At 36.4% G+C, this 23416-nt stretch overlaps 4 protein-coding genes, 2 long non-coding RNA genes and 1 other non-coding gene across 9 annotated transcripts; all 7 read left to right on the forward strand.

The window, feature by feature from the left end:
* Nucleotides 1–227: 227 nt before the first annotated feature.
* LOC113278029 lies at nucleotides 228–1781 on the forward strand. Of its 2 annotated transcripts, none has more exons than XR_003325268.1 (3): nucleotides 228–281; nucleotides 391–591; nucleotides 1655–1781. It is a non-coding gene; the product is annotated as an uncharacterized LOC113278029 (long non-coding RNA). The 2 variants fall into 2 exon arrangements; XR_003325269.1 differs by having other exon boundaries at nucleotides 1662–1781.
* LOC113285054 lies at nucleotides 879–961 on the forward strand. Its single transcript, XR_003328565.1, has one exon. It is a non-coding gene; the product is annotated as a small nucleolar RNA U36a (small nucleolar RNA).
* Nucleotides 1782–5662: 3881 nt separating the features above from the next.
* Nucleotides 5663–8323, forward strand: LOC113278030. Its single transcript, XR_003325270.1, has 4 exons — nucleotides 5663–5739; nucleotides 5847–6009; nucleotides 6111–6266; nucleotides 7966–8323. It is a non-coding gene; the product is annotated as an uncharacterized LOC113278030 (long non-coding RNA).
* Nucleotides 8324–8543: 220 nt separating this feature from the next.
* LOC113283392 (transmembrane 9 superfamily member 1-like) lies at nucleotides 8544–14357 on the forward strand. Of its 2 annotated transcripts, none has more exons than XM_026532628.1 (12): nucleotides 8544–8867; nucleotides 9412–9607; nucleotides 9705–9809; nucleotides 9912–9929; nucleotides 10026–10123; nucleotides 10220–10372; nucleotides 10816–10950; nucleotides 11101–11267; nucleotides 11542–11636; nucleotides 12161–12534; nucleotides 13442–13715; nucleotides 13942–14357. In XM_026532628.1, exons 1-12 carry the CDS (start codon nucleotides 8787–8789, stop codon nucleotides 14007–14009), a joined length of 1764 nt encoding a protein of 587 aa, XP_026388413.1. In that variant the 5' UTR covers nucleotides 8544–8786; the 3' UTR covers nucleotides 14010–14357. The 2 variants fall into 2 exon arrangements, with proteins under 2 accessions (XP_026388413.1, XP_026388414.1); XM_026532629.1 differs by having other exon boundaries at nucleotides 13442–13674.
* A 551-nt stretch (nucleotides 14358–14908) lies between these two features.
* Nucleotides 14909–15674, forward strand: LOC113283393 (ferredoxin). The gene has a single exon (XM_026532630.1). It carries the CDS (start codon nucleotides 14996–14998, stop codon nucleotides 15428–15430), a length of 435 nt encoding a protein of 144 aa, XP_026388415.1. The 5' UTR covers nucleotides 14909–14995; the 3' UTR covers nucleotides 15431–15674.
* Nucleotides 15675–16731: 1057 nt separating this feature from the next.
* Nucleotides 16732–20393, forward strand: LOC113283394 (multiple organellar RNA editing factor 1, mitochondrial-like). Its single transcript, XM_026532631.1, has 5 exons — nucleotides 16732–17217; nucleotides 17694–17791; nucleotides 17874–17939; nucleotides 18515–19427; nucleotides 20055–20393. Exons 1-5 carry the CDS (start codon nucleotides 16826–16828, stop codon nucleotides 20077–20079), a joined length of 1494 nt encoding a protein of 497 aa, XP_026388416.1. The 5' UTR covers nucleotides 16732–16825; the 3' UTR covers nucleotides 20080–20393.
* Nucleotides 20394–20703: 310 nt separating this feature from the next.
* LOC113283396 (late embryogenesis abundant protein 6-like) lies at nucleotides 20704–21479 on the forward strand. The gene is made up of 2 exons (XM_026532632.1): nucleotides 20704–20861; nucleotides 21009–21479. The coding sequence occupies exons 1-2, from the start codon at nucleotides 20784–20786 to the stop codon at nucleotides 21309–21311; spliced, it is 381 nt and encodes a 126-aa protein (XP_026388417.1). The 5' UTR covers nucleotides 20704–20783; the 3' UTR covers nucleotides 21312–21479.
* The last annotated feature ends 1937 nt before the right edge of the window (nucleotides 21480–23416 follow it).

The following is a 23416-nucleotide window of genomic DNA, read 5'->3' on the forward strand; positions in this document are numbered from 1 at the left end:
AAAATCTGGTTTTCTTTTTTCATTTTACTGAATAACCATTCGTATAGGTACTGAAATCGATCTGAGATCGAGAGAGAAGAAGAGATCGAGATTTTCTAACCATCTGAGATCGAGAGAGAAGAAGAGATCGAGAGTTTCTAACCATTTCGTTCGATCTGAGATCGAGAGAGAAGAAGAGATCGAGAGTTTCTAACCATCTGAGATCCAGAGAGAAGAAGAGATCGAGAGAGAAGAAGAAAGAAACCACTGAAGAATGAGAGATGGAGAAATACGATGATTAGGTTAGGGTTTTAAATTCTCGTATTTTCTTTCTTCTCTATCTGTATGTAATTTCATTTTTTTTAACTGCTCGTTTTGTTAGGGTTTTGATTTCTTTTCAGTTTGTTGCAGGAATGATTGATTAAAAGACCAATTATCATCTCAATTGGATTTTCGGCTTTGTGATAATCGATCATCAACTCAGGAACAATAATTTCTTCCACAAGAACTCTAACTTTCATTTTCAACAGTACCTATTTCTTCTTCTCCCGACTCAATCAACTACAGTATTATCAGCGTTTCCCTTTGATTCAACTAATAAGAACTTTCAAGGTATAATTCGTTCACCAATTTCATTTAAATTGATTTCGGTAATTTTTTAGTTTTATGATAAAATTAGCTTATGCATGTGTATGTTGGGTTTATGATATAATCCATGAAATCATCTTTTAACTGTCTCTTGATTGTGTTATGTTTTTTTTTTACTTACTGATCTAATTACAGCTTTAGTTTTTCGTTGGTTTTTGCCTTTAAAAGTTCTGGCTGCACTTTTAACTATTGAATCTAAATTTGTGTTAGATTATGAGTACATGTTTATGTTTAGTCTTTGATCGTAAAGTTGGCTATGATTACAAAATACACGCGCTTCTGAGAGTTATCTGTGAAGCTAAATAAAAATGGTTGAATTTCTTGATATGATCCATTATTTATAGTTATTGAATCTAAATTTGTGTTAGATTATGAGTACATGTTTTCATAATGATTTGGCCTGTAATGCTTTTATTTTTCTTAATTCTGTGGTGTTTCAGAGCCTTAGATAATGGTCTGTTGAAACCCTGCGACTGTATGATTGTTAACATAAGTTTGATAACATGTCCTTCAAATGATATTTGACTTGAGACACCCTGTGGCTGTATGATTGTTTACTGTTTTATCATCCGTGTATGTATAGTCATGTATGGTTGACCATTTTGTTCTTATCCTTTTCAAATTCAGACCCACTTCCAGTATGGCACCTCTAGTCTTGACAAAAAAAAGAAAACTTGAAATGATGACAGACAATATCCGAACAACGATGGATGATGTAACTTTATTTTACATTTATTTCTATTCATATGTCTTGCGTCATCAAAGCTGTGTGTTAAGAGCTAATGATCGTTTTGAATTAACTATGGTACGATTGTGGGTGATGGAAGATTTGGTATACAAAAGTGACACCAAATGTAAATCCCAACTTCGTCTCGATAGACGCACTTTTAGAATTCTTTGTCATAAGTTGCGCACTGTTAATGGACTAGAAGATAATAGGAATTGTGATGTCGAAGAAATGGTGGCGATATTTTTATATGTAATTGCGCATCACCATAAGAATAGAGTTGTGGGTTTTCAATTCAAGCGATCAGGAGATACGATTAGTAGACATGTGAACACGGTGTTGAAAGGAGTTATTAGGCTTCAAGGAGAGTTGTTAAAAGAACCGGTAGCAGTCTCTACAAGTTCTGTTGACCAGAGATGGAACTGCTTTAAGGTATGAGATTGTCTCAAATGAAATATTATAACCTGTGTCTCTAATTTCAAACCATTATTAAATATATTCCTTTCTATTTAATTAGCTGTGTCTCTAATTTCTCCTCTAATGAGCATCTTCAGTGTCTAATAGATTCTTGTGTAATTTATTTTGTACCCTGTTTTGACAATGAACACCATAATTTTCCATGCATTGGTTCCACATGGTTTGGTAACTTAGGTTAGGATGGGTCCTTGTTGGCTGTATTTGGAATTGAACATGTTGTTTAGTATCTCCACCCCCTTTGCTCTTTGCATTTGTGGGTTGTTGTTACCTTCTAATATGTGATTACCTTCTTATGTTACACCTGATGCATAACATGTAGTTCCATAAAGTTAGCAGAGACAATTAGGAATGCTCACGTTCTTGTCACGACAAACTTGAATTATTTTGGTTAATTTAGAAAAAGGACTCTTAACAATACTTAGAACTGCAGTTGCCAATCGTTGATGCAGATCAATTGCCACCTCTTTTTTGCCTTATGAGAGAGAGAGAATGTGTACTGAGGTGTTTACATTTGAATTATTATGGGTTTGGTATATCTTGATGTATCTCTGTGATTTGGGATTATCATTTTGGTAAAAAATTGCATTTGGTGATTTTGTCCTGTTTATATTACATGATGAGTAGTCCTCAATCGTATCTGAAATGGGTAATCCTCTTATCTGGTTTCAGCTCCATTCACTTGTGACCTAATCTGATTTCTTGTGATTGTTCTGCATTCTTCAGCTTTACTTAAAATAGTGTTTTGCTTGTGTATTATTGGCTGGTAGTCAAATGGAACAGTTCCTAATTCATACAATTATTGTTAGCTTAGAGTCTCTTCCGCCTCTTGATTTAAGCTGTAATTCTCCCACTGGTGCTGTTCCTAATCAAATGGGTAATCATAGAAATCCTGGATTGAATGACATGATTTAAAACTTGGGTGTTGAAATAGACAAGACTAGAATAAAGTGTTATTAATTGTGTTCTGACCTTTCTAAATGGAATTAAGTCGCAGGCATTGGTCTAATATCTTTAGTTCTAGGTCTGCAACTCTCAGATTACTGCACTGTTATTGCACTGATACTCAGTGCACTGTTTATTTTAAATGCACTGTTACTGCACTGATTCTCAGTGCACTGTTTATTTTAACTGCACTGATACCCAATTTGTGGATTTTGCAGTCTCATCCAAGTATAAAGGGAGTGTATGGGAAAGTTTTTCCTCATTTGGACGCATTGGTTGAAATATTTGCTGAAGATAGAGCAAATGGTAAAGGAGCTGCTTCTTTAGCTGAAGAGTTGGAAGAGATAGATAAAGAAGATGAGCAAGAAAGGGAGAACGAAACAAAACAGGAAACTGAACAAGAACAAAGTAACCAATCTGGATCAGTGGACGAAGCCAATAACAGTAATGATAAAGGTAGGAGGAGGAAGAGGGTTAGATCATCTTCTTTGGATGTTGTATCTGGTGAATCAAGTGGTGATTCGAATGGTCTTAATCTGATGGCTAATTCTTTCAGCAAGTTTGTATCAGGCACTCTTTCACATTTTGAAGCAATTCGTAGTACATTGGCCCAAGAATCAGACACCAACAAACAGTTGTTTGAGGAGCTACAGAAGATTGATGGTCTTACTGATGATGATGTGATAGATGCTGCTTCGATTATACTTGATTCATCTACGAAGACCAAAATGTTTTTCGGGATGGAAGAAGGGAAGAGGGCTCACTATGTGAAGAATAGAATACTCAAGTAGTAGTGAAAAAAAGAAGCTTCAGAAGATGGCAAGACCTCTTGATGACAAATCTAGGTTCAAATTTGTTTTGAAATTTATTTTGAAATTTAACTCTTCATACACAAGTGGAACAATAGTCATCCATGGTTCAAATTTGTTTTGAAATTTTGAATTCTTAAATTTTTGAGTTTTAGCTTTATTAGAAGTTTCAAGGATATTTAAGTAAATAATAGATTTGAATTACAATGGAATCCAATTATCCCAACCAAACAGATTTTGTTTTACCATGTAATCCTTTTCTTGGAATCCAATTCCTGAGGTTTGAAAAACTTGAACCGAACAAATAGTTAGGCAAGGAATGAATTTGGATATAGGAGAAAAGGCAACCTATATGAATTCCCCTTTATGAATTGGTAGTATCCACCGGAGTCAGAACTGAATACCCGCTTAATGAATCATAAACTGTTTCCTTTGATTGTCTATTCATGCAGTATCAGGTAGATGGTCCTGTTATTCTTTGGGTAAACAAAGTTGGACCTTATAATAATCCACAAGAAACATACAACTACTAGAGTCTTCCCATTTGCCAGCCACAAAATGGACTTGGAGAGGTTCTTGGTGGAAATGAACTCATTGATGGTCAGATTGAAATGAAATATCAGAGTATGTAAACCTTCTGGCTGTAGACTTTTTATTTCATTTGATTATCTGTGATTGCTAAGGTACAGTGCCAGCAGTAATTCATTATTTGTTTGGACAGAAAATGTGGATAGGATTTCCATCTGTGACATTAATTTAGACGCACCGAACCGAAGTTGAAGGAGTTTAAGGATGCAATTGAGAGTTCATATTGGTTTGAATTCTTAAAATTTGAAGATCTGAACACGGCGTTTCTTATTTTTGAGTTGCTTTCTTTGTTTGGCTAATTGTTTTACTCTTCTTTCTTTTTCATGTGTTGAGGCATCTCCAGATGATCTGCCTTTATGAGGTGCACACCTTCCTTATTCTTGTGTGTTCAAATGTTAAATTCTCTTGGATGAATCTAATTCTTCATGCATGCATTTCCTTCATGTTGATTAGGTTTTGTTGGTAACTACATTCTGATAAAAACAGTGATGACAGCAGACATCTGCTTTATAAACATAAGTACAGTGTTACTATATACAACAGAGAGCAGGTTTGTGGCATTTAAAATCCAATGACCGGTAATTGGAGATTTATTTTGGTTTCCCAGTGTTTCTATTTTTTCTTACTGACTTTCTGTACTTGCGGAGTATTCATGTTAATCTCACTCAAAAAGCCCTAAACCATTGGAAGAGGGAATTGTAATAGACATGACGTATTCAGTGAAGTGGATCCCAACAGATATCACTTTTGCACGGCGATTTGATGTTTACTTGTACTATCCTTTCTTCGAGCATCAGGTTAGTAAGTTACCCAACAGTGGTTACCAGATATCCATTCCAACCTGCCTAAAACAGAACAAGTAGAAAAACCAGTTTCTACTTTTAATCAGATACTACCAAAATAAGTTTATGTTGATTTTATTCTTTTTGTCTTTGGATTTGCTGTTACAATTGCTCTAAAAGTTACTCTTTTTTGTTTGGATCAGTTCATAACATTTCGTTTACGAGAAGTAGTTTACACATTATCTTACAAGATAATCAAGTGAAAAGAAAAATCAAAACCAATAGAAACAAAATACAAAATGCAATGAACTGAAAAGAGAATGACCAAGATAACGCAAAAGTGCCAAATGTCATATGACTTACTAATGGAGCAGGGTCGACTTAAAATTGTTTTAGCTTACCAATTATGTCTTGAAACTCCCTCCAAAAGAAATTAACATTATATTCCACTGCATTTTCTTGTGAAATAGTATTTAGTATATACATGGAAATTTAAGCAATCTCACCGGTAGAATCAGCTACCAGTGATCACTTTAACTGAAAACAGTTCAGATTCTTAAAATATGAGCAAAACTCATGGAATGACTAAAGCTCTGTACTTGTGGGCATATATCTAATCAAATATCACCTTTTTATAAGCACATTCTATAGTTGTCTCTTGGATTTCCACACTATTTACTGACTTGCCATTCATATAATTTGGTTCTAAGGTTTGTACCACGTGTACCGGTCTGGAGGATGTAATCTGGGGCAGACCTTTCTCATTGTGCATTTCACAACTTTCTCTGTCAGTGTAAAGTTTTTTAAGTTCTTATATCAAAGATATGAAGATATGATTATGTTGTTAATACTAGTTATTAATTGTAATCACTTGATATTTGACACCTGGAACAGATGGGCGATGCAAGATTCAGGGACCTTCTTAATCACTCTAAGGCCTAAGCTACTTTTGAAGAAGAAGTAGCTCTTTGGCATACTGGATGATGTTGTCAAGAAGCAGCTGCCGCACAATGTCACTTGGGGTTTGAGTTTGTTGTATGCCATGGACCACAAATAGGTAAGGCATTGACGTCTACACAAGGTATATTGAAAACTTAAGTTTTGTAGTGTTTCAAATGAGTTTGTTTGAAGCTCCTTATCATGCTTAATCATGTTCAGGTGAGTTGGCACATGCTTTGTGGTTCCTAGCTTATGTAGTGTTTGAGAGCTTTTAGCTTTTGGGTGACATCCTAGAGTTGAATAAGAAATCTGTTGAACTTTCTGATGATATCAGTTGATTCGAGCATGAAGAGCTACTTGACGCTTCTCAAAAAGGTAATTCTGGCAGCAAAAGTATTCTGCAAGTTTTTCATTGCGTGCCATAACTTTTCCATGTCTGGTCACATGGGTCCATCGAATCATTTTGACCCACTCAAAATTCGGGACTAGAACTCTTTTGAAACATGAAGAGTCTAAGACCTAAGATTACATGTCCATTTTTATTTCCGTCATAGTAGATAGAGAAGTGTTGCGTAATCAACTTTTTGCCCGTAATCACTTAATTTAGTTGTTAGCATGGCGTATTAGAGAGAAGCATTTGTACAGAAAAACAAAACTCAGTCTTTCACTACTCTTCTTGATAGATATGGAGACAGACTAGCTTGGTGGCAGCCTAAGTTTTTGAACTATCCTGGTAGAACTGTCTTAATTCAATCTGTTTTAAGCAGTCTCCCTTCCCATCACATGTCTGTTTTTCCTATACCAAAAACTATCACTAATAAAATTGATTTCATTCACATGAGGTTTTGGTGGAATAAGCAAAAAGGAAAAAAAAAGGTTATATTACTAAAAAATGGACTGAGGTTGCTCAACCTAGAGAACTAGGTGGCTTGAATATAAAACAAATTGATATTATGAATTTAGCTCTACTTTCTAAGATTGCTTGGAGATTGCTTCATGCTCGGGATGATCTATGGTATAAAATTATGAAAGGTAAGTATTTCCCTCAATTAAACCCCTTAAATGATCCTCTGCCTGCTATTGGCTCTTGGATTTGGAATGGGATATATAAGGTCTTGAAATTATAAAAAAGCATGCTGTGTGGGAAGTTGGTGATGGCTCTTCTATCTTGATTTGGAAAAATAGATGGATACCTTCAATATCTACCTATGTGAACAGTCAATACCAGTCTAGCAATATGAATACTGTTTCTCAACTTATTGATACAAACACAAAATCTTGGAATCTGCAAACCTTGAATGCTCTCTTTGATCATGACACTGTGAATGCTATACTTAGTATTAGGATTCCTTTTGATGGTAAAGATTGTCTGAGATGGCGACCTAGTTGTAATGGTGTTTTCACTGTAAAATCAGCCTATAGAGCTATTCTGGATAGTAGAAATCAATAAATTGGTTTCACAAATACAATCCCTACTTCTTGGAAACAGTTCTGGAAAACTAGACTTCCTAGTAAGATTTTACACTTCCTTGGAAGTGTCTTCATGATTGTCTTCCTCTAAGAGACAAATTATCTAGGCATTGTTCCAATATAGTTTCTCTTTGTCCATTTTGTAACAACCATACTGAAACACATGCAACACATATTCCTTGATTGCAATTTCTCTAGAACAGTATCAAATGCTATTGATCCTGCCATGACAATTGTTATTTCTAATGTGAATATTCATAACTGGTTGTGTTCATTGTTCCAGAATAATAACCAACAGGTGCAGAATGAACAAGTCCTTAAATGGATGAGTTTCATCTTATGGCATTTATAGAAAGGCAGATGTAGAAAAGTCTTTGAAAACCAACAACAGAATCTTAATCAACTTGTGCTTATGTTTAAAACTGATTTTTCTGAATGGAATGCTAGTTTACCTTCTACTGTCAGAAATACTAATGAAATTGATATGCAGGTCACTAGAAGTTGGCAGAAACCTGACAATCCCTATATAAAAATTAACCGGGATGCTGCTTTTGATGAAATTACAAAATAATGGGCATTGGACTGATAAGTAGAAACTTTGCAGGTAATTCAGGTGGAGCTAGATGCTGCAAAGACAAAGCCTTAGACCCTGAACAAGCGGAGGCCAAAGCTATGCTGGAAGGTGCGTTATGTGCCAAGAGAAAAGGATACAGAAATGTGCATATGGAAGGAGATTGTTTAAATGTTATTGATGCTTTGATTGGAAGTCTAGAGTCGATAAAATGGACCACAAGAAACTTAGTTATTGATTGTGGCAATGTTTTGAATTCTTTTGATAGTTGGAAATGCACTCATGTGCATAGAAATGTGAACCATGTTGCCCATACATTGCCAAAACATGGTAAAGACATTATGTCTGAAGTAGAATGGGTAAGTCATCTTCCTAACTGGGTGATACAATGTGTCCAGAGGGATGAACTCATGTAATTCTTCATCTTATTAATTTCAAATTTTCGTATTAAAGAAAAAAATCTAAAATCAGTGAGGGATCATATTAGTCGTTATATAAATATTTGATGGGATGACCCAATTACTATTTGGTGACCCTAAAAAGCCCCCAAAAGACCAAGACTTTTTAAGCCCCAATAATAGGGTTCTTACTTCTTATTAAGACCAGAGATCTTATATGGGTCGGGGTATGATATTTGCTCCATAATCTCAATCTTAACGCACCGTTCAGTCATGTCATGTGACCATGAAATTGGTCGAGTTTCCGTCTATCGGTCTGAAACATCAAAAAACAGCATTTGTAGAATAAGAAGTAGAATGTGATTAGATTTCTTGAGCAGTTCTTGAGTTCGTTTTTGTATTTTGACTCTTTTTAGTAATTACAAATAAAGATAGATCCGATTCAACATTAACGTGATGGTCAAATTCATATCCTTCTTATGCATTCTTCTTCTTGCCTACATTAATCTTGCTTTTGCTTCTGAGTCTGATCACAAGGTAATTCCCTCTATAATTAGTTGTTATATTCTAAATTTGTATTTGAACCCTAATTAGCTCAGTGTTTCATAGATCTGTATGTATGTACTTAAATTTATCTGTTTTAAGTTAAAAGGGTTGGAAATTGTAGCAGATTTTTTTTGTTTTTTGTTTTGATGCAATCCCATGTCAATGTTTGAAGCTCACTGCTTTAGTCTTAAATGTCTTGGTTATTCAGGCTCACAAGGGTTAGGTTTCAAAAATTGTGCTTTACTTACCTTCTTACCAAAGGAATTTCTAAGAATCACAATTTATAGAGTTTGAGTTTTCAATAAATTTGGAATGTTGGGTGTGGCTTAAACAAGAAAATACATTGCTGAGCAAGTTGCCAAGAGTTTTGAAACATATACAGTTAAGCAAGGAATGAATTTGGATATAGGGGAAAAGGCAACCCATATGAGTTCCTCTTTATGAATTGGTAGTAACTATCTGAGTCAGAAGACTCAGAACTGAATACCCGCTTTATGAATCATAAACTGTTTCCTTTGATTGTCTATTCACGCAGTATCAGGTAGATGCTCCTGTTACTCTTTGGGTAAACAAAGTTGGACCTTATAATAATCCACAAGAAACATACAACTACTACAGTCTTCCCTTTTGCCAGCCACAACCTGGAAATGCTGCTCACAAATGGGGAGGACTTGGAGAGGTTCTTGGTGGAAATGAACTCATTGATAGTCAGATTGAAATAAAATATCAGAGTGTGTAAACCTTCTGGTTGTAAACTTCTTCCTTCATTTGATAATTTGTGATGGCTAAGGTACAGTGCCAGCAGTAATTCATTATTTGTTTGGACAGAAAATGTTGATAGAAGTTCCATCTGTGAGATTAATTTAGACGCACCGAAGGTAAAGGAGTTCAAGGATGCAATTGAGAGTTCGTATTGGTTTGAATTCTTCATGGGTATGCTTTACATGGCTTATTGTTTCTTATATTTTGAGTTGCCTTTTTTTGTTGCTCACTCTTTTACTCTTCTTTCTTTTTCATGTGTTGAGACATCTCCAGATGATCTGCCTTTATGGGGTGCGCACCTGTCATATCCCTGTGTGTTCAAATTTTAAAATCTCTTGGATGGACTCTAATTCATCATGCATGCATGCATATCTTCTTGTTGATTAGGTTTCGTTGGTGAACCACATTCCGATAAAAGCGGTGATGACAGCAGGCATATGCTTTATACACATAAGAACATTGTTATTAAATACAATGGAGAGCAGGTTTGTGGCATTTAAAATCCAATGATCAGTAATTGGAGATTTATTTTTGGTTCCCTAGTATTTTTTTCTTCTTCTTAGGAGTTTCCGTATTTGCAGATTATTCATGTTAATCTAACTCAAGAAAGCCCTAAACCACTGGAAGTGGGAAAGGTGATAGACATGACGTATTCAGTGAAGTGGATCCCGACAGATATCACTTTTGCACGGCGATTTGATGTTTACTTGGACTATCCTTTCTTTGAGCATCAGGTTAGTAAGTGACCTAAAGAAACAACTGTCTTTTGGGTAGTAGCAAGCAGTTACCAGATATCCCTTCCAACCTCTCTTTTAATACTTTGCCTAATACAGAACAAGTAGAAAAATCAGTTTCTACTTTTAAGCATGTATTACCAAAACAAAGTTAATTTGATTTATTCTTTTTGTCTTTGGAGTTGTGGTTACAATCTCTTTGAAATTTACTTTTTTTTGTTTTGTTTTTGTTTTGATCAGTTCATAGCATTTCATTTAAGACAAGTGACTGTTTGCATGATTTCTTACAAGATAACCAAGTAGAGCAAGAAAATCATAACCAATATTAACAAAGATACAGAATGCAATGAACTGAGAAGAGAAAGATTGAGATACCGCAAAAGTACCAAATGTCATATTCTTATTGATGCAGCAGAGCAGTAAATGTGTTCTTTCTATTGCAGATTCATTGGTTCTCAATTTTTAATTCTTTCATGATGGTTATCTTTCTCACTGGCTTGGTATCGATGATATTGGTGAGAACTCTTCGGAATGATTATGCAAAGTATGCTCGGGAAGATGATGATCTTGAGACTCTGGTGACACTATTTTCTTTGCCTGGTTTCTCATTTTAAAATTTATTTTTATTTGTTAATGTTTTTGTTGGATATGCTTATACTTTTTGGAAAGCCTCTGAGTAAATGCTAATAGCCAAAATGTCGGCGATTACTGCAAAACTGTTACATCAGGAAAGAGAGGTGAGCGAAGAGTCTGGATGGAAACTTGTCCATGGGGATGTATTCCGCCCTCCCCGCTGTTTGAATCTACTTGCAGCAGTTGTTGGGACAGGTGCTCAGCTTGCCATGCTTGTTCTCCTTGTCATCCTATTGGCAATCATTGGGATGTTATACATCGGGTATGTTTGAAGTGTATTATATTTTCTGAGAATAGCATAACTTTCTAATTATCTTTGTATCGGTTGGTTTTGTCTCAAAATATGTGGTCATTTTTGGGTAGGCATGAATCAAGAATCAGCCTTCATGAGTTTATTTTGGTGTCACCTCTTTTGATCAGTTGATTTGCAGTCCATGCCATCTTGCTTTATATCGACAAACTACATTGATATTTTGTTTCGTTGTATTATTCTGGTAGATTGATGATTGATTCCTTAATATATTTATTTGGACCAGCCGAGGAGCGATTGTCACTACTTTTATAGTATGCTATGCTCTTACATCATTTATCTCGGGTTATGTGAGTGGTGGGCTGTACTCACGCCATGGTGGTATGTCTAAAAGCCTTGAATTTTTCTCTTTTCCACGTCACATTTGATTTCTCAATGTTATTACTGCAAGCCCGAAGTTTGTTTTCTGTTTTGTAGTGAAATAAGTTTGCTACACTTTATTCACTTTTGTGTATTATTTACTCTCGTTGGAACAAAGGATTCAACAAATTCCAGGAAAAAGAAAATCGCCCTATGTTTAGGTCAAAAAAGAGTCTTTTTGGGTACAATCTAGAAAACTCGTTCTTAAAAAACAAGATGTTGTTGCTAGGTGCTTCCAGTGGATTCAATTCTTTGGTTACTGCAGTATCTGAAAGTCAAAAACTGTTTGGGGGATTAAAACCTTTACGTAGTGCCCAAAATTAAAATCATTGAGCTCACAACTCAGTTTTTTTTTTTTTTTTCTCACTTTAATCTTTGAACTTCAGCTAGATGGTTATTTCCGTGGTTATCTGTTCCCGTTACTTCTTTGCTCTTCTTTTTGTTATCCTTCGAAAGCTTATAGAGGTCGGGTCTATGTTTCTCAGGTAAAAGCTGGATTAAGTCAATGATGCTAACAGCATCACTTTTCCCATTTTTGGTCTTTGGTATTGGTTTGTTTCTGAACGCAATTGCTATATCTTATGGATCTCTGGCTGCAATTCCTTTCGGTACCATGATGGTTGTGTTTGTCATTTGGGCTTTCATTTCCTTCCCTCTGGCACTTCTGGGAACGGTTGTTGGAAGAAACTGGAACGGTGCTCTAAACAATCCCTGCCGTGTAAAGACCATTCCTCGTCCAATCCCTGAAAAAAAATGGTATCTCACGCCCTCTGTTGTGTCTATATTCGGAGGACTGCTTCCTTTTGGCAGCATATTCATCGAGATGTATTTTGTGTTCACATCATTTTGGAACTATAAGGTAAGTCTTAATTTCTTAGATATGGTTTGCACGCTTATACGGCTGTTTCTATACTTTTCAAAATCTTCTCAATATTTGTGAATGTAAATGTCACTGTACCTTTCTGATGGAAGTGATGGTTTCTTGCTTGTTGAACTTGTGAGCAACATGACTGGCATCATGGTCAAAAAGGTTAAAAAGCAATAAACTTTTTCCATCCTGATAAATACAGGGGTACTGCTCTCCTTTTATTACAAGCAATTGTTTCTTCCACGAGGAGTTGGTAAACATACTGTGGGAGTGACATATAGCAGTAGAAAAAACTTGAGCATAGTTTGCCCTATTTAATGCTATAAATATATATATACCATCTAAACTCCATCTACTAATTTTCATGTCTGTTCTTCCCAATGGACCTTTCAGTGTTAATTTTGCCTCAGTAATCAATTGTCTCGGTGACAAATGTACTGTATCTGTTTCCTTTTTCCTTTTCATTCTATATCTCCTCTGCCTCAGAGTGATTTCACATGACTTATATGACCACATGAATACATGATAGTGCAAATCCTTCCTATCACTATAGATTGTCTAATTCTCTCTCTAATAATGTCTGGCAATCCGAGCAACTAGTTTATATCCTAAGATTTTTACGAAAATCAATTCAGAAAATGTTGGACTTCTATAAATATTTGTATTTAAAATTTTGAAATGTGCAGCAGAATACTAGACATCAAGTTTAGACAATGTTTGCATCTGTCAATTATGTGTGTGCAGAATAAAACCAAAATGGAGATGTGCAAAGATCTGTATATTGAATATGTTTTGAGCATGAAAGACTTTCCAGAAAAAGTGCAACATGGGTTAGATTCTTGTGCACGGAAGTGCAATCACATAACACTACTCACTAATTGTCTTCTTCTGATGGCAGGTGTATTACGTCTATGGCTTTATGTTGCTAGTTTTCTTGATTCTCACCATCGTCACTGTATGTGTTACAATTGTGGGAACATACTTCTTGCTCAATGCTGAGAACTATCATTGGCAATGGACATCATTCTTCTCTGCTGCTTCAACAGCTGTATACGTATACCTCTACTCCATATATTACTATTGCGTGAAGACAAAGATGTCAGGCTTCTTCCAGACCAGCTTCTATTTCGGGTACACTATGATGTTCTGTCTCGGTTTAGGAATCCTCTGTGGTGAGTTTAAGTACATCTGGTGGATTTAGTTTTCATCTAGGCCGCATTTAAATGAATTGAAGAAAGAAAGTAACCTTGTTAGAGTATCTGCCTAGTCCTTTACTATTATTTCATTTTATCTTCCACTTAACCATCTGCTTTTTGTGTTTTCATTCAGGTCAGGTGCTGTTTATTAATCTTTATGTTGTCTCTAATGATATTTCTTTCCATCTATATGAATTTTTAGGTGCCGTTGGTTACTTGGGGTCAACTTTATTTGTGAGGAGGATCTATAGAAACATCAAATGTGATTAATACGAAGAAAACAACCAAAGGTCGTAGTTGCTTTCAGAGTCCAACCATTGAGAAAATATAACAGGTGCTTTTTTTGATGAGAAGCTTAGTCGGGAACCAACAAATATATCACGGAAATAGAAATCTTGAAGGAGCTTTAGTGTTAATGTCATTTTTGGTGCACTTGGGAAGGTATTTTTTCTTTCCCCAGCTGTTATTGTAAACCTTCCTTACCTGATTATGGTGCAGTAACTGTTCAAATGTATGGTCTAGAGAAGCAATCCTATATGATCAGATTATCTGTACCTGTTACATTGTATTTTTGGTAGTATTTGATCAATCAAATTTCTTCTTTCCCATTTTGAGACACCCGTTTATATGATGGATGCTCTATTCTTTTGGCTTCCTTTATCTCTATGGACTCTGCTGTAATATATGTTTTGCGTTTCACAAATTTATACCGAGTAGAGAGGAACCAACACAAGGGTAACCTGAAAACATGCATGGACGCTGCTAAATTTGGGCTCATACAAATGTTTCAAGCTGTATTTGGACTCATTCAAATATTTCAAGAAACCAGTTTTTCTTAATAAGTCGGACTGCGATTTTTTTCTCTCCCAAGGCCTTCTTTTGCTTTCCTGTAACAAAATTTTAACCATTATGTGCATCAGCTAATTTTAACATCTCTGGCTCTTGGATATTTTCTTGCCAATGAAAAGTTAAGCTTAAACTGCAGAGTACGTGGACATGAAAATATCCTCATCTCAGTGTGATAAGCTTGTGCCAGCCACAGCCAAAGATAACCTGTGAACCTCTTCACACACAATGTGATGGCCTTTAAGGATAAACCAACGCATCACAAGCTGACACGTGTCAGGATAAAACATATTCCCATATTTTGCCTCCCCCTTTATGAATCCCATCTCATTTCAGACTCCACAACCCAAAAACCACAACCTCAAACTTGTTAGCTACAACTTCTCCATTCCTCTCTTCTTATTAGAAAAATGGCAGCAACACTTTCAGGTCCCATGGTTAGTACCTCATTCATCAGAAAACAACCCGTAACAAGTCTTCGTTCAATCTCCAACGTAAGCCAAGCTATGTTCGGGCTAAAATCCAGCCGTGGTGGTAGAATAACCGCAATGGCTACATACAAAGTGACTCTAATCACACCAGAGGGAACTCAAGAATTCGATTGTCCAGATGATGTTTACATTCTTGACCATGCTGAAGAAGTTGGAATCGATCTTCCTTACTCATGCCGTGCAGGTTCCTGTTCTTCATGCGCTGGGAAAGTCACTGCAGGAACGCTCGACCAATCTGATGGTAGTTTCCTTGATGATGACCAGGTTGAAGAGGGTTGGGTATTGACTTGTGTCGCTTACCCACAATCCGATGTCACCATTGAGACTCACAAGGAGGAAGAATTAACTGCTTAATTAGTAGTCCCTTCTTCAATTAATTCTCGATGACATTTTTCATTATGTTTCAGTTTAAGACAATATGTGGTTGTGGTGGTGTTCTGAATCCTATCTAAATTTTTCTATTTGTCTTGATCGATTGTGTTGTGAGAGAACACGAGGTGTTAGTACTATCAAGTGTGCTATGATAATTCAAAACTTTCATTGGTTTTACATATGTGTTTATGTTTATTTGAATGCTATTAGCAGCTCTCTTGATATATTTCAAATGTTTTGGTAGAATTATAAGTATATTCATTATTGCCATTCTAATATCCACAAAACTGTAAGACTTGAAATCTGAATTCTTTATCATCATTCCATTAGTTGTAACTTTTCAGTGGTTGTTGTTCGACATAAACCTTATCCTTGTTTCTGTTTGAGCCTAGCTTATAATTATCTTTTACAAATTAATCGAAACTTGGTACCACTTAGGCTCAGTGCACGTGTTTCCTCAGAGGATGATAAAAAAAAGTTCCGATTTCTAGAAACAAATAGGTAGGCAGGAACCAGAGTGCTATATATAATGTGCATGCTTACATCATATGCAGACGGTAGTTCAGCAGAATTTCCGGAGAAGAATATTGATGCATGTCCTGGACAAGGTTTGCTGTAAAATATACGATCAATTTGCATTTTCTCCCTAAACATCAACAGATGTTTTCAATCAAGAGAACTGCTAGACTTACCGAGTGGGCTCTGGACAGAAACCCCGACTAGATATCCAATGGTTTTCGGTATCGTGTAGAGTCTTTTACGGATGTCCAGAATACGCCAAACCGATTAGGTTATGATGTGCGCATAGGGACCGGACTGCACCATAATGGGCAGACACCTTATCACGGTTCTAAGAGCATGTTCGTTTTTTGTTGACTCCGCGTGCCTGAATCTGACTCGCGATCTTAGTCATACCTAAACTCTGACTCGGTTCTATTTGATCAGGTAATAAAATACTCCTGACTTGTGGGAACAAACGACTGACTCATATTTTTGAATAAGATGAAAAAAAAAATATCGAGTCAGATCCAGATGAGTCAGGTGATTTCAGTCAGATCCAGGCAACAAACAGATAATAAAATACCTCTAACGCATAGGAACAAACAACTGACTCATATTCTTGAATAAGATGAAAATAAACATATCGAGTCAGATCCAGATAAATAAGGTGATTTCAGTTAGATTGTGGCAACTTTGATCAAAACAAAGAATGCGGAAGTTTTTTTTTTTGTGTGGTTCAGAATCAAATGCTACACTGCCTATGCAGGTAGTCCAGTTTCATTTGCAAATAATAAACTTTGGCATTCACTCTCGTTCTCTTCTAAAACCCTGGCTCTCTCTTAAAACCTAGAAAAAATCTCTGCAAAAATCTTTCTAATGGCGCTCTCCTCGCTGCGTGCTCGTCGAGCGCTAGGTTTAACATCTTCTCTTCTTAAAACCCATCGCTCAATTTCTGCTCTCACATCTTCTTCATCCTCCTCTATTTTACAATCCAGCATATTTACTCCATCATCATCAACATCAACTAATGTTCCAATAAACCCTAAAAATGTTCAATCCCATTTGTTTCATTCATCAATACCATCTCTATCATCAAGATCATACAATAACAACAATTATGATGATAAGATAGGACCAGATGAAATTTTGTTTGAAGGCTGTGATTATATGCATTGGCTTATTACTATGGATTTCCCAAAAAATCCTGCACCTACTGCTGAAGAAATGGTTGAGACTTATGTTCAAACCCTAGCTAAGGTTGTTGGAAGGTAAATTCTTTTTGTCATTTTGGGAATTTTTTTTGTTAGGGTTTTGGGTTTAATCTCTGAAAATTAAATCGTTTTCTGAATTTATTTAGTACCAATCTGACTGAGACCCACTTTCCATATCGTATCACTGATCATTTGAGCTCCATGTATCCAACTTTGTTATGGCATTTTTGGTCTGGAAAATGTTGTATGACTGACAATTTATTGGGACAATATCCAAAGTGTGTCACTATAAGGCATAAACTTTACCGTTTTATTCAACATGTACTAATTTTTCTTGAGAACTCGGATGATAATGGAAGTGTATCCCTGAACGGCAGATTACCTATTAGATCTTTGAGAGCTTGATTTTTCTCATTGTAATTTATATTCTGTGTTCGGTCACTTTATTTATTTAGTTATGTTTGTGTTGGATTGGAGTCTGAACCTATAAGAGTTCATTTAACTAATCTGAATAATTTGATTTCCTCATCCAGTGTGGAAGAGGCGAAAAAGAGAATGTATGCTTGTAGCACCACCACTTACCACGGATTTCAAGCTGTTATGACAGAGGATATGTCAGAAAAGTTCAGAGGTAAAACTTTTGTAATCTTAATTTGTCCTGCAAAGACTGGTTTCTTTGGGGTGATACTTATGCAGTGTCTTTATGTAATCAGGTTTGCCAGGAGTTGTTTTTATCTTGCCAGATTCATATATTGATCCAAAAAACAAGGAATATGGAGGTAGTGCTATTTGACATTTCTCCTTATTTTTTGCACACTTATTGTTTTCTTTGACTCGGTATAGAATTTATTCCGTGGTGTTATCATAGCCTCATTTTTGTACAACTTTTTTGTCATTTGGTAACATATTAAAGTGGACATGTTCAGTTATTAGGCCCATTTGTTGCCTAATACACCCACTTTTTTGCCTAATATATTCACTTTAATCAAATTATTCGTGAAGCTGAATTTTTGTGTTTTGGTTTGTCTATCAAATCTATATCTATTATGCTGTGAAAAATCTTAAATTTGAGGTAGATTCCTAAGCAGCTCCTATATATTTGTAAACCTGTAGTCTGTTATGTGGATGGCTTAGGATGGTCTTTAAATGATGCATGGGCCATGGCTTCTGATTTTCAGAGTTGATTATTTACTTCAGTATATTTTGGATTTCACTCTTTTAGAGACTAACGGACACTTAAACCACTTCATTGATCCTCTGATATTGTGATTTCCTTGGTTGTTACCCTGTCCATTGAAACATCGTTTATTCGTTTTCTCTTTGTATGCTTAATGTGATTCTCCTGTTATTGTAGGAGACAAATACATCAATGGGGAAATCATACGTCGTCTTCCTCCGGCTCTCTATGGCCGGGAGGGAGGAAGATTTAATCGAAATGAGCGTCCACGGGACCGACCTTATGATCGCCAATCCCCTATGCAAGGAGATGGTAGGAACCAACCAAATGATCGCCAGGGATTTACGCCAAGAGATCAGCAATTTGATCGTCAGGCTCCTATGCAAGGAGCTGGAAGGAACATTGGGCCAGAGCAAGGTTACCCACCACAACCAAATTATGAACAGGGAGGAAGACAACAACCAAATTTTGGGCAGCCGATGGCTGGGCAGCAGCCAAACGTTGAGCAGCCAATGGCTGATCATCAACCAAATATTGGGCCGCCGATGGCTGGGCATCAACCAAATTATGTGCCACCGGCAGGGCAACAACCAAATTATGTGCCACCTGCAGGGCAACAACCAAACTATGGGCAGCCAACAGGGCAACCCAATTATGGACAGCCAGCATGGCAACAACCAAATTATGGGCAGGCGGCAGCGCAACCAAATTTTATAGGAGGAGCACGGGAACAATCAAATTATGGTCAGGCTGGACAGCAATCAAATTTTGGGCAGATGGCAGGGCAACAACCTAATTATGGACATGCTCCAGTCCCAGGAGAGCGTGTAGATGCGGGTTTTGCTCCTCCAGATGATAGAGGAAATTATGCTCCTCAGCAGCGAAGGGAGTATGCACCAGTTGAGCATAGGGGTTTCAGAGGGGATGATACGAATTTCAGTCCATCTCGTAGAGGATTTGGGCAAGGAGAGGCCTCAGGTTTTGGTCAGGGTTATTCTGGGTCTGGAGCAGGGCAAACTTTCTCTGCCACGCAGTCAAATAACATGCAGGAAGAGCAAAGGGGTTACATGGGACAACAAGGCATGAACGGGTATGAAGTGAATTTTCATGTTTTCTAAAATTGTTTCCTTGACATTTTTTTTAGTAAAATATGCAAAATTAGTAGCGTGTAACCCATGGCCTTTGTGGGGTGGGGTCCCCTTAACCCCAGCTTTCTGATCAAAAAAAAAAAAAAACCCATGGCCTTTGAGCTGTATATATACATATAGATATGTAGATATCAAGCAGACTAGCAGTGTGCAAGTCATGACCTTCGAGCTGTATAGAAACCAGGAGTAGTTCTGCTGGACATGATACTTAAATTTTTTGTAGTCCTAACTTAAATGTGTTAAACCTGAAAATTTTTGGATTCCCTTGAAAAGGCTAGCACCTTTTGTTGTTGGGGTTATAACTCTTTAGGTTCTTGGTGAGAACAGAATGTAAATATGATTGTTTCAGAACTTGTAACGGCTATATTGATGGTAGAAGAATTAAAACAGGCTGTTTTTTTCTTCCAAATGATAGATTGGTATCAATAAGGTGGTTAAAAACATGCTCATTTTTGTGCACTAATATATTAGGGACAATTTTTAATTGTATTCTTATTCCTGGTAAAAGGTTATAGTCCTAAATAAGATTATGATATTACTGCTAAATTTCTATGTGTTTGCTTGTACAGGAATAATACGAGGGATCAATGGTAGGACTAGGAGGACTGAGTGACACTTGAAGAAAGTCCAGTAATATAATTGAGATAATGGTTGCGAATTAGAGTTTTAGCTTACATTAATGATGTGCTCTTGTTCATGAGATGATGGAATTAGGAGCTTTTTGTTATTGTTCTCAACTGCTTTCAGTTTAGCTAAAACTGTCAGGGGAGATTTTTATCAGGTCCTTATTTAGCTTGCTTTGGAGTTTGGCTATGAGATAAACTTTCAGAGATAAATTCAACTGAAATCATTGTATATTTTGAAGCAGTTGAATGGTAATATATAATGTGAGAGTTTGGTTATTATCACATTTGCGTTTAACCTTGCTTCAGTAATGCTATGTCCAGGTACATTTTAGGAATGGGATGTGAAATATCTTCTCCTCTCAAGTCTCTTCTACAGATCCAAAATCTTAGGCAATAGTCATTAACTGTCTAATTTTAGTATCAATTAAGAACCACCAATGACTATCAATCATCTCTTTTCTTGTGGATTTCAATCTGCTAAATAACAGGAGAGATGGTCACTATTCACCATAATTTTTTTTTCCTGGCTGAGATCTGAATATTACGAACCACCTATTTGTAATTATAAATTCTTTTAGTTAACTGGTAGTATTATTTAAGCTCATCTTAATCTCAAAATTAATTCGTGTTTAATAGATTTCCTGGAAATATCGAGAAAAAACAAAACAAAATATGCAGTCTGTTAAGGAGAAGTTGAGCGACATGGCTGCCATGCGTAAAGCTAAGGCAGAAGCTAAAGCCGAAGAGCAGGTATACTATGAATGTGTCATAAAGCACAATATGTTACAAACTTAAATTGTTATGTTCTCAAAGACACTAAATAGATACCATCAAAATATAAATGCGAGTTACTTTGAAAATTTTGTGTATTAAGCTGTTGCAAACCATGAATTGCAGGAGGAGAAAGATTTGGCAAAGGCAAGAATAGAGGTAGCAAAAGAGATGAGAAAGGCCAAAGAAGCAGAAGCACAAGTTGAACATCACTTGGCAAAAGCTGGCCAGAAGGCTGAGAAAGAATTGGCTAAACCCCATCCTTACCACCAAAACTTAGATAATCCAAGCCCTAACCCTTTCCCTAATACTATGGATGGCCACCAAATGCATCATACAGATCGTGGATCCGGAGCTCCTCCCATGGAAGGACTAACTGAACCAAGACTTACAAGGGAATTTCCACCGGCCACCAACCAGCAAATTTGAGTATTTTGTTTGCAACTCTTATGTTGAATTTTGTTGTGTTTTGTTTTCTTTCTTTTTATGTGCTCATGATGGAAGATTGAGCTTTGTAATGTGCTTATGTTTTCTAGTTGTAGCTTATCAATTGGGTAAACATCAATCATCTTTTATGCCTATTCGTCATAACAAACAGGAGAAGATCTAATACTTGGACTTCTTGTAAATCCTCCTGCACCTGTATTGTACCCCAATAGTTCTACACTGACCGTCGGAATTCCCACGGGGAATCTCCTACATTATGTTCGTATAGACCAAAGAGAGCAAGAGGCCGAGAGCACAGATTTTGATTCAAACAAAGCCACTGGTGTCTCAGAATGTTGCATGGAACCTCGTCAAGGCAAGTGTATATCAATATATATAGATGGGATCACGGTTTTGTTGTGTTTAAACAACAAATGAACAACAGGAAGATGAAATGATGATAAAAATGGAAAGAAGAATCTCAAATTCTTATGGAATTGAGCCAAATCTGGTTCATGAAGAACGCAACCAAATAGGTTTTGTTTCATAAATTTCAACCGGGAGGAATATAATCTCTATTACACATTTAAGTAGCCAATAATTAACCCTAATCCTGCCCAACAGATGAGGGACGCGTGGCTAAATCCTACAGACAGAAACAATTAAATAACTGTAACAAAATTTGACTAAACACACCCACAGTTCCACTAATGGCAGCTAAAATGGACATCCCCTAACTATCACACTGTGACATTGCCTCTCCCTGAAAACGACCCTTGTCCTCAAGGATGAATTTTGGATAATGTTCCTTGATGTCAGATAGATCCTCCCAAGTAGCATTTTCTGGAGAAGAGTTGGTCTATTGAAGGAGAACCTGCGTGACTTATTACCTTGGAGAACTTTTCTGGTACGTAGAATCTTCTCGGGCAGCATGATGATTGCATCTTCATGATCCACCACCGGAAGGTTGGGGTGAAAAGACGAAGGTACCTAAATATACCTCGATCTAAAACTTTTCCACCTATAAGTCCTTTCTTCGAAAATGATTGTCTATGGACTGAGTCGAGACAATACAACTAATCGGTTCACACTTCGTGTGATCGTCTATGGATACGAGATCGAGACAATACGACAACAAGATAACTTGTGTGATTGACTATGGATTCAAGATCGAGACAATACAACAACGAAATATGTTTACTTGATAATAGGTTCGGACTTAACCAAACACAATAGGATTGATATCAAGTAAATAGGAATTAATGTTTGTGTAATTTACTTTAAATTATAATAAGACAATTATAATTGCGGAAAATAAAATTAAATGACACAACAAGGTTTTGTTAACGAGGAAACCGCAAATGCAGAAAAACCCCGGGACCTTGTCCAGAATTGAATACTCTCAGGATTAAGCCGCTGTACAAAATCTAAACCAACTTCGTCTAGTTGAGACCAAGAAACTAAACCTATAGTTCACCTAGTTCCGTCTATATCCCTACGCCTCCAACTTGTAATAATTCACGCACTTGGAACAATTCCTTTGGTTCGTATTCCAAACAGTAAAGGAACAACAAATCTGTTCGGTAACAACTCTTTTTAATCAACGTGATATGAGTTTGACAAAAGGCTCTTCCGTTTATCACAATAAACTCCTTTGTCGGGTTCTTAGATCAATCAATCGACAACTACCAAAGTAATTGTTTAGAGACTATGCAATCAATACTTTGAATCACAAAGAATTGTATTGATGCCGATCTACTCAACTAATCAATCAAGCTTATCACAAGGATAAATCGATTATAGTTGGATCCCCAGCCAATCAATTTTTGTGCATACCAAAGATTATGAACTCAAATCAGAAATCTTCTTTGTCTTCAAATCTTCTTAGATCTTCAATAAACACATGCACACAAACAAATTGAATATCTTGTGATCAATCACACATAGAACGGAGTCTGTTAACAATGGATTATAACAAGACGTATTTAGGTCTACAAACAGTTCTAAAGATCCCCGTCGAAACTTCGATCTAGTTTGAGTGAATCTTATATCAGAAGATAAGATTATCAAGTATAAACAAACTAGGTGCAATCAAAGTTCAACAACCG

This window comes from Papaver somniferum, chromosome 5 (assembly GCF_003573695.1).
Source record: "Papaver somniferum cultivar HN1 chromosome 5, ASM357369v1, whole genome shotgun sequence".
NCBI classification, from domain to species: domain Eukaryota; kingdom Viridiplantae; phylum Streptophyta; class Magnoliopsida; order Ranunculales; family Papaveraceae; genus Papaver; species Papaver somniferum.

Coding starts and splice junctions, on each gene's coding strand:
- LOC113283392 (XM_026532628.1), top strand. CDS start 8,787: ATGGTCAAATTCATATCCTTCTTATGCATTCTTCTTCTTGCCTACATT. Junction 9,608..9,704: donor GATTGAAATAAAATATCAGA/GTGTGTAAACCT, acceptor TTGTTTGGACAG/AAAATGTTGATAGAAGTTCC. Junction 13,716..13,941: donor CGGTTTAGGAATCCTCTGTG/GTGAGTTTAAGT, acceptor ATGAATTTTTAG/GTGCCGTTGGTTACTTGGGG.
- LOC113283393 (XM_026532630.1), top strand. CDS start 14,996: ATGGCAGCAACACTTTCAGGTCCCATGGTTAGTACCTCATTCATCAGA.
- LOC113283394 (XM_026532631.1), top strand. CDS start 16,826: ATGGCGCTCTCCTCGCTGCGTGCTCGTCGAGCGCTAGGTTTAACATCT. Junction 17,218..17,693: donor CTAGCTAAGGTTGTTGGAAG/GTAAATTCTTTT, acceptor TTCCTCATCCAG/TGTGGAAGAGGCGAAAAAGA. Junction 17,940..18,514: donor AAAAAACAAGGAATATGGAG/GTAGTGCTATTT, acceptor CTGTTATTGTAG/GAGACAAATACATCAATGGG.
- LOC113283396 (XM_026532632.1), top strand. CDS start 20,784: ATGCAGTCTGTTAAGGAGAAGTTGAGCGACATGGCTGCCATGCGTAAA. Junction 20,862..21,008: donor AAGCTAAAGCCGAAGAGCAG/GTATACTATGAA, acceptor CATGAATTGCAG/GAGGAGAAAGATTTGGCAAA.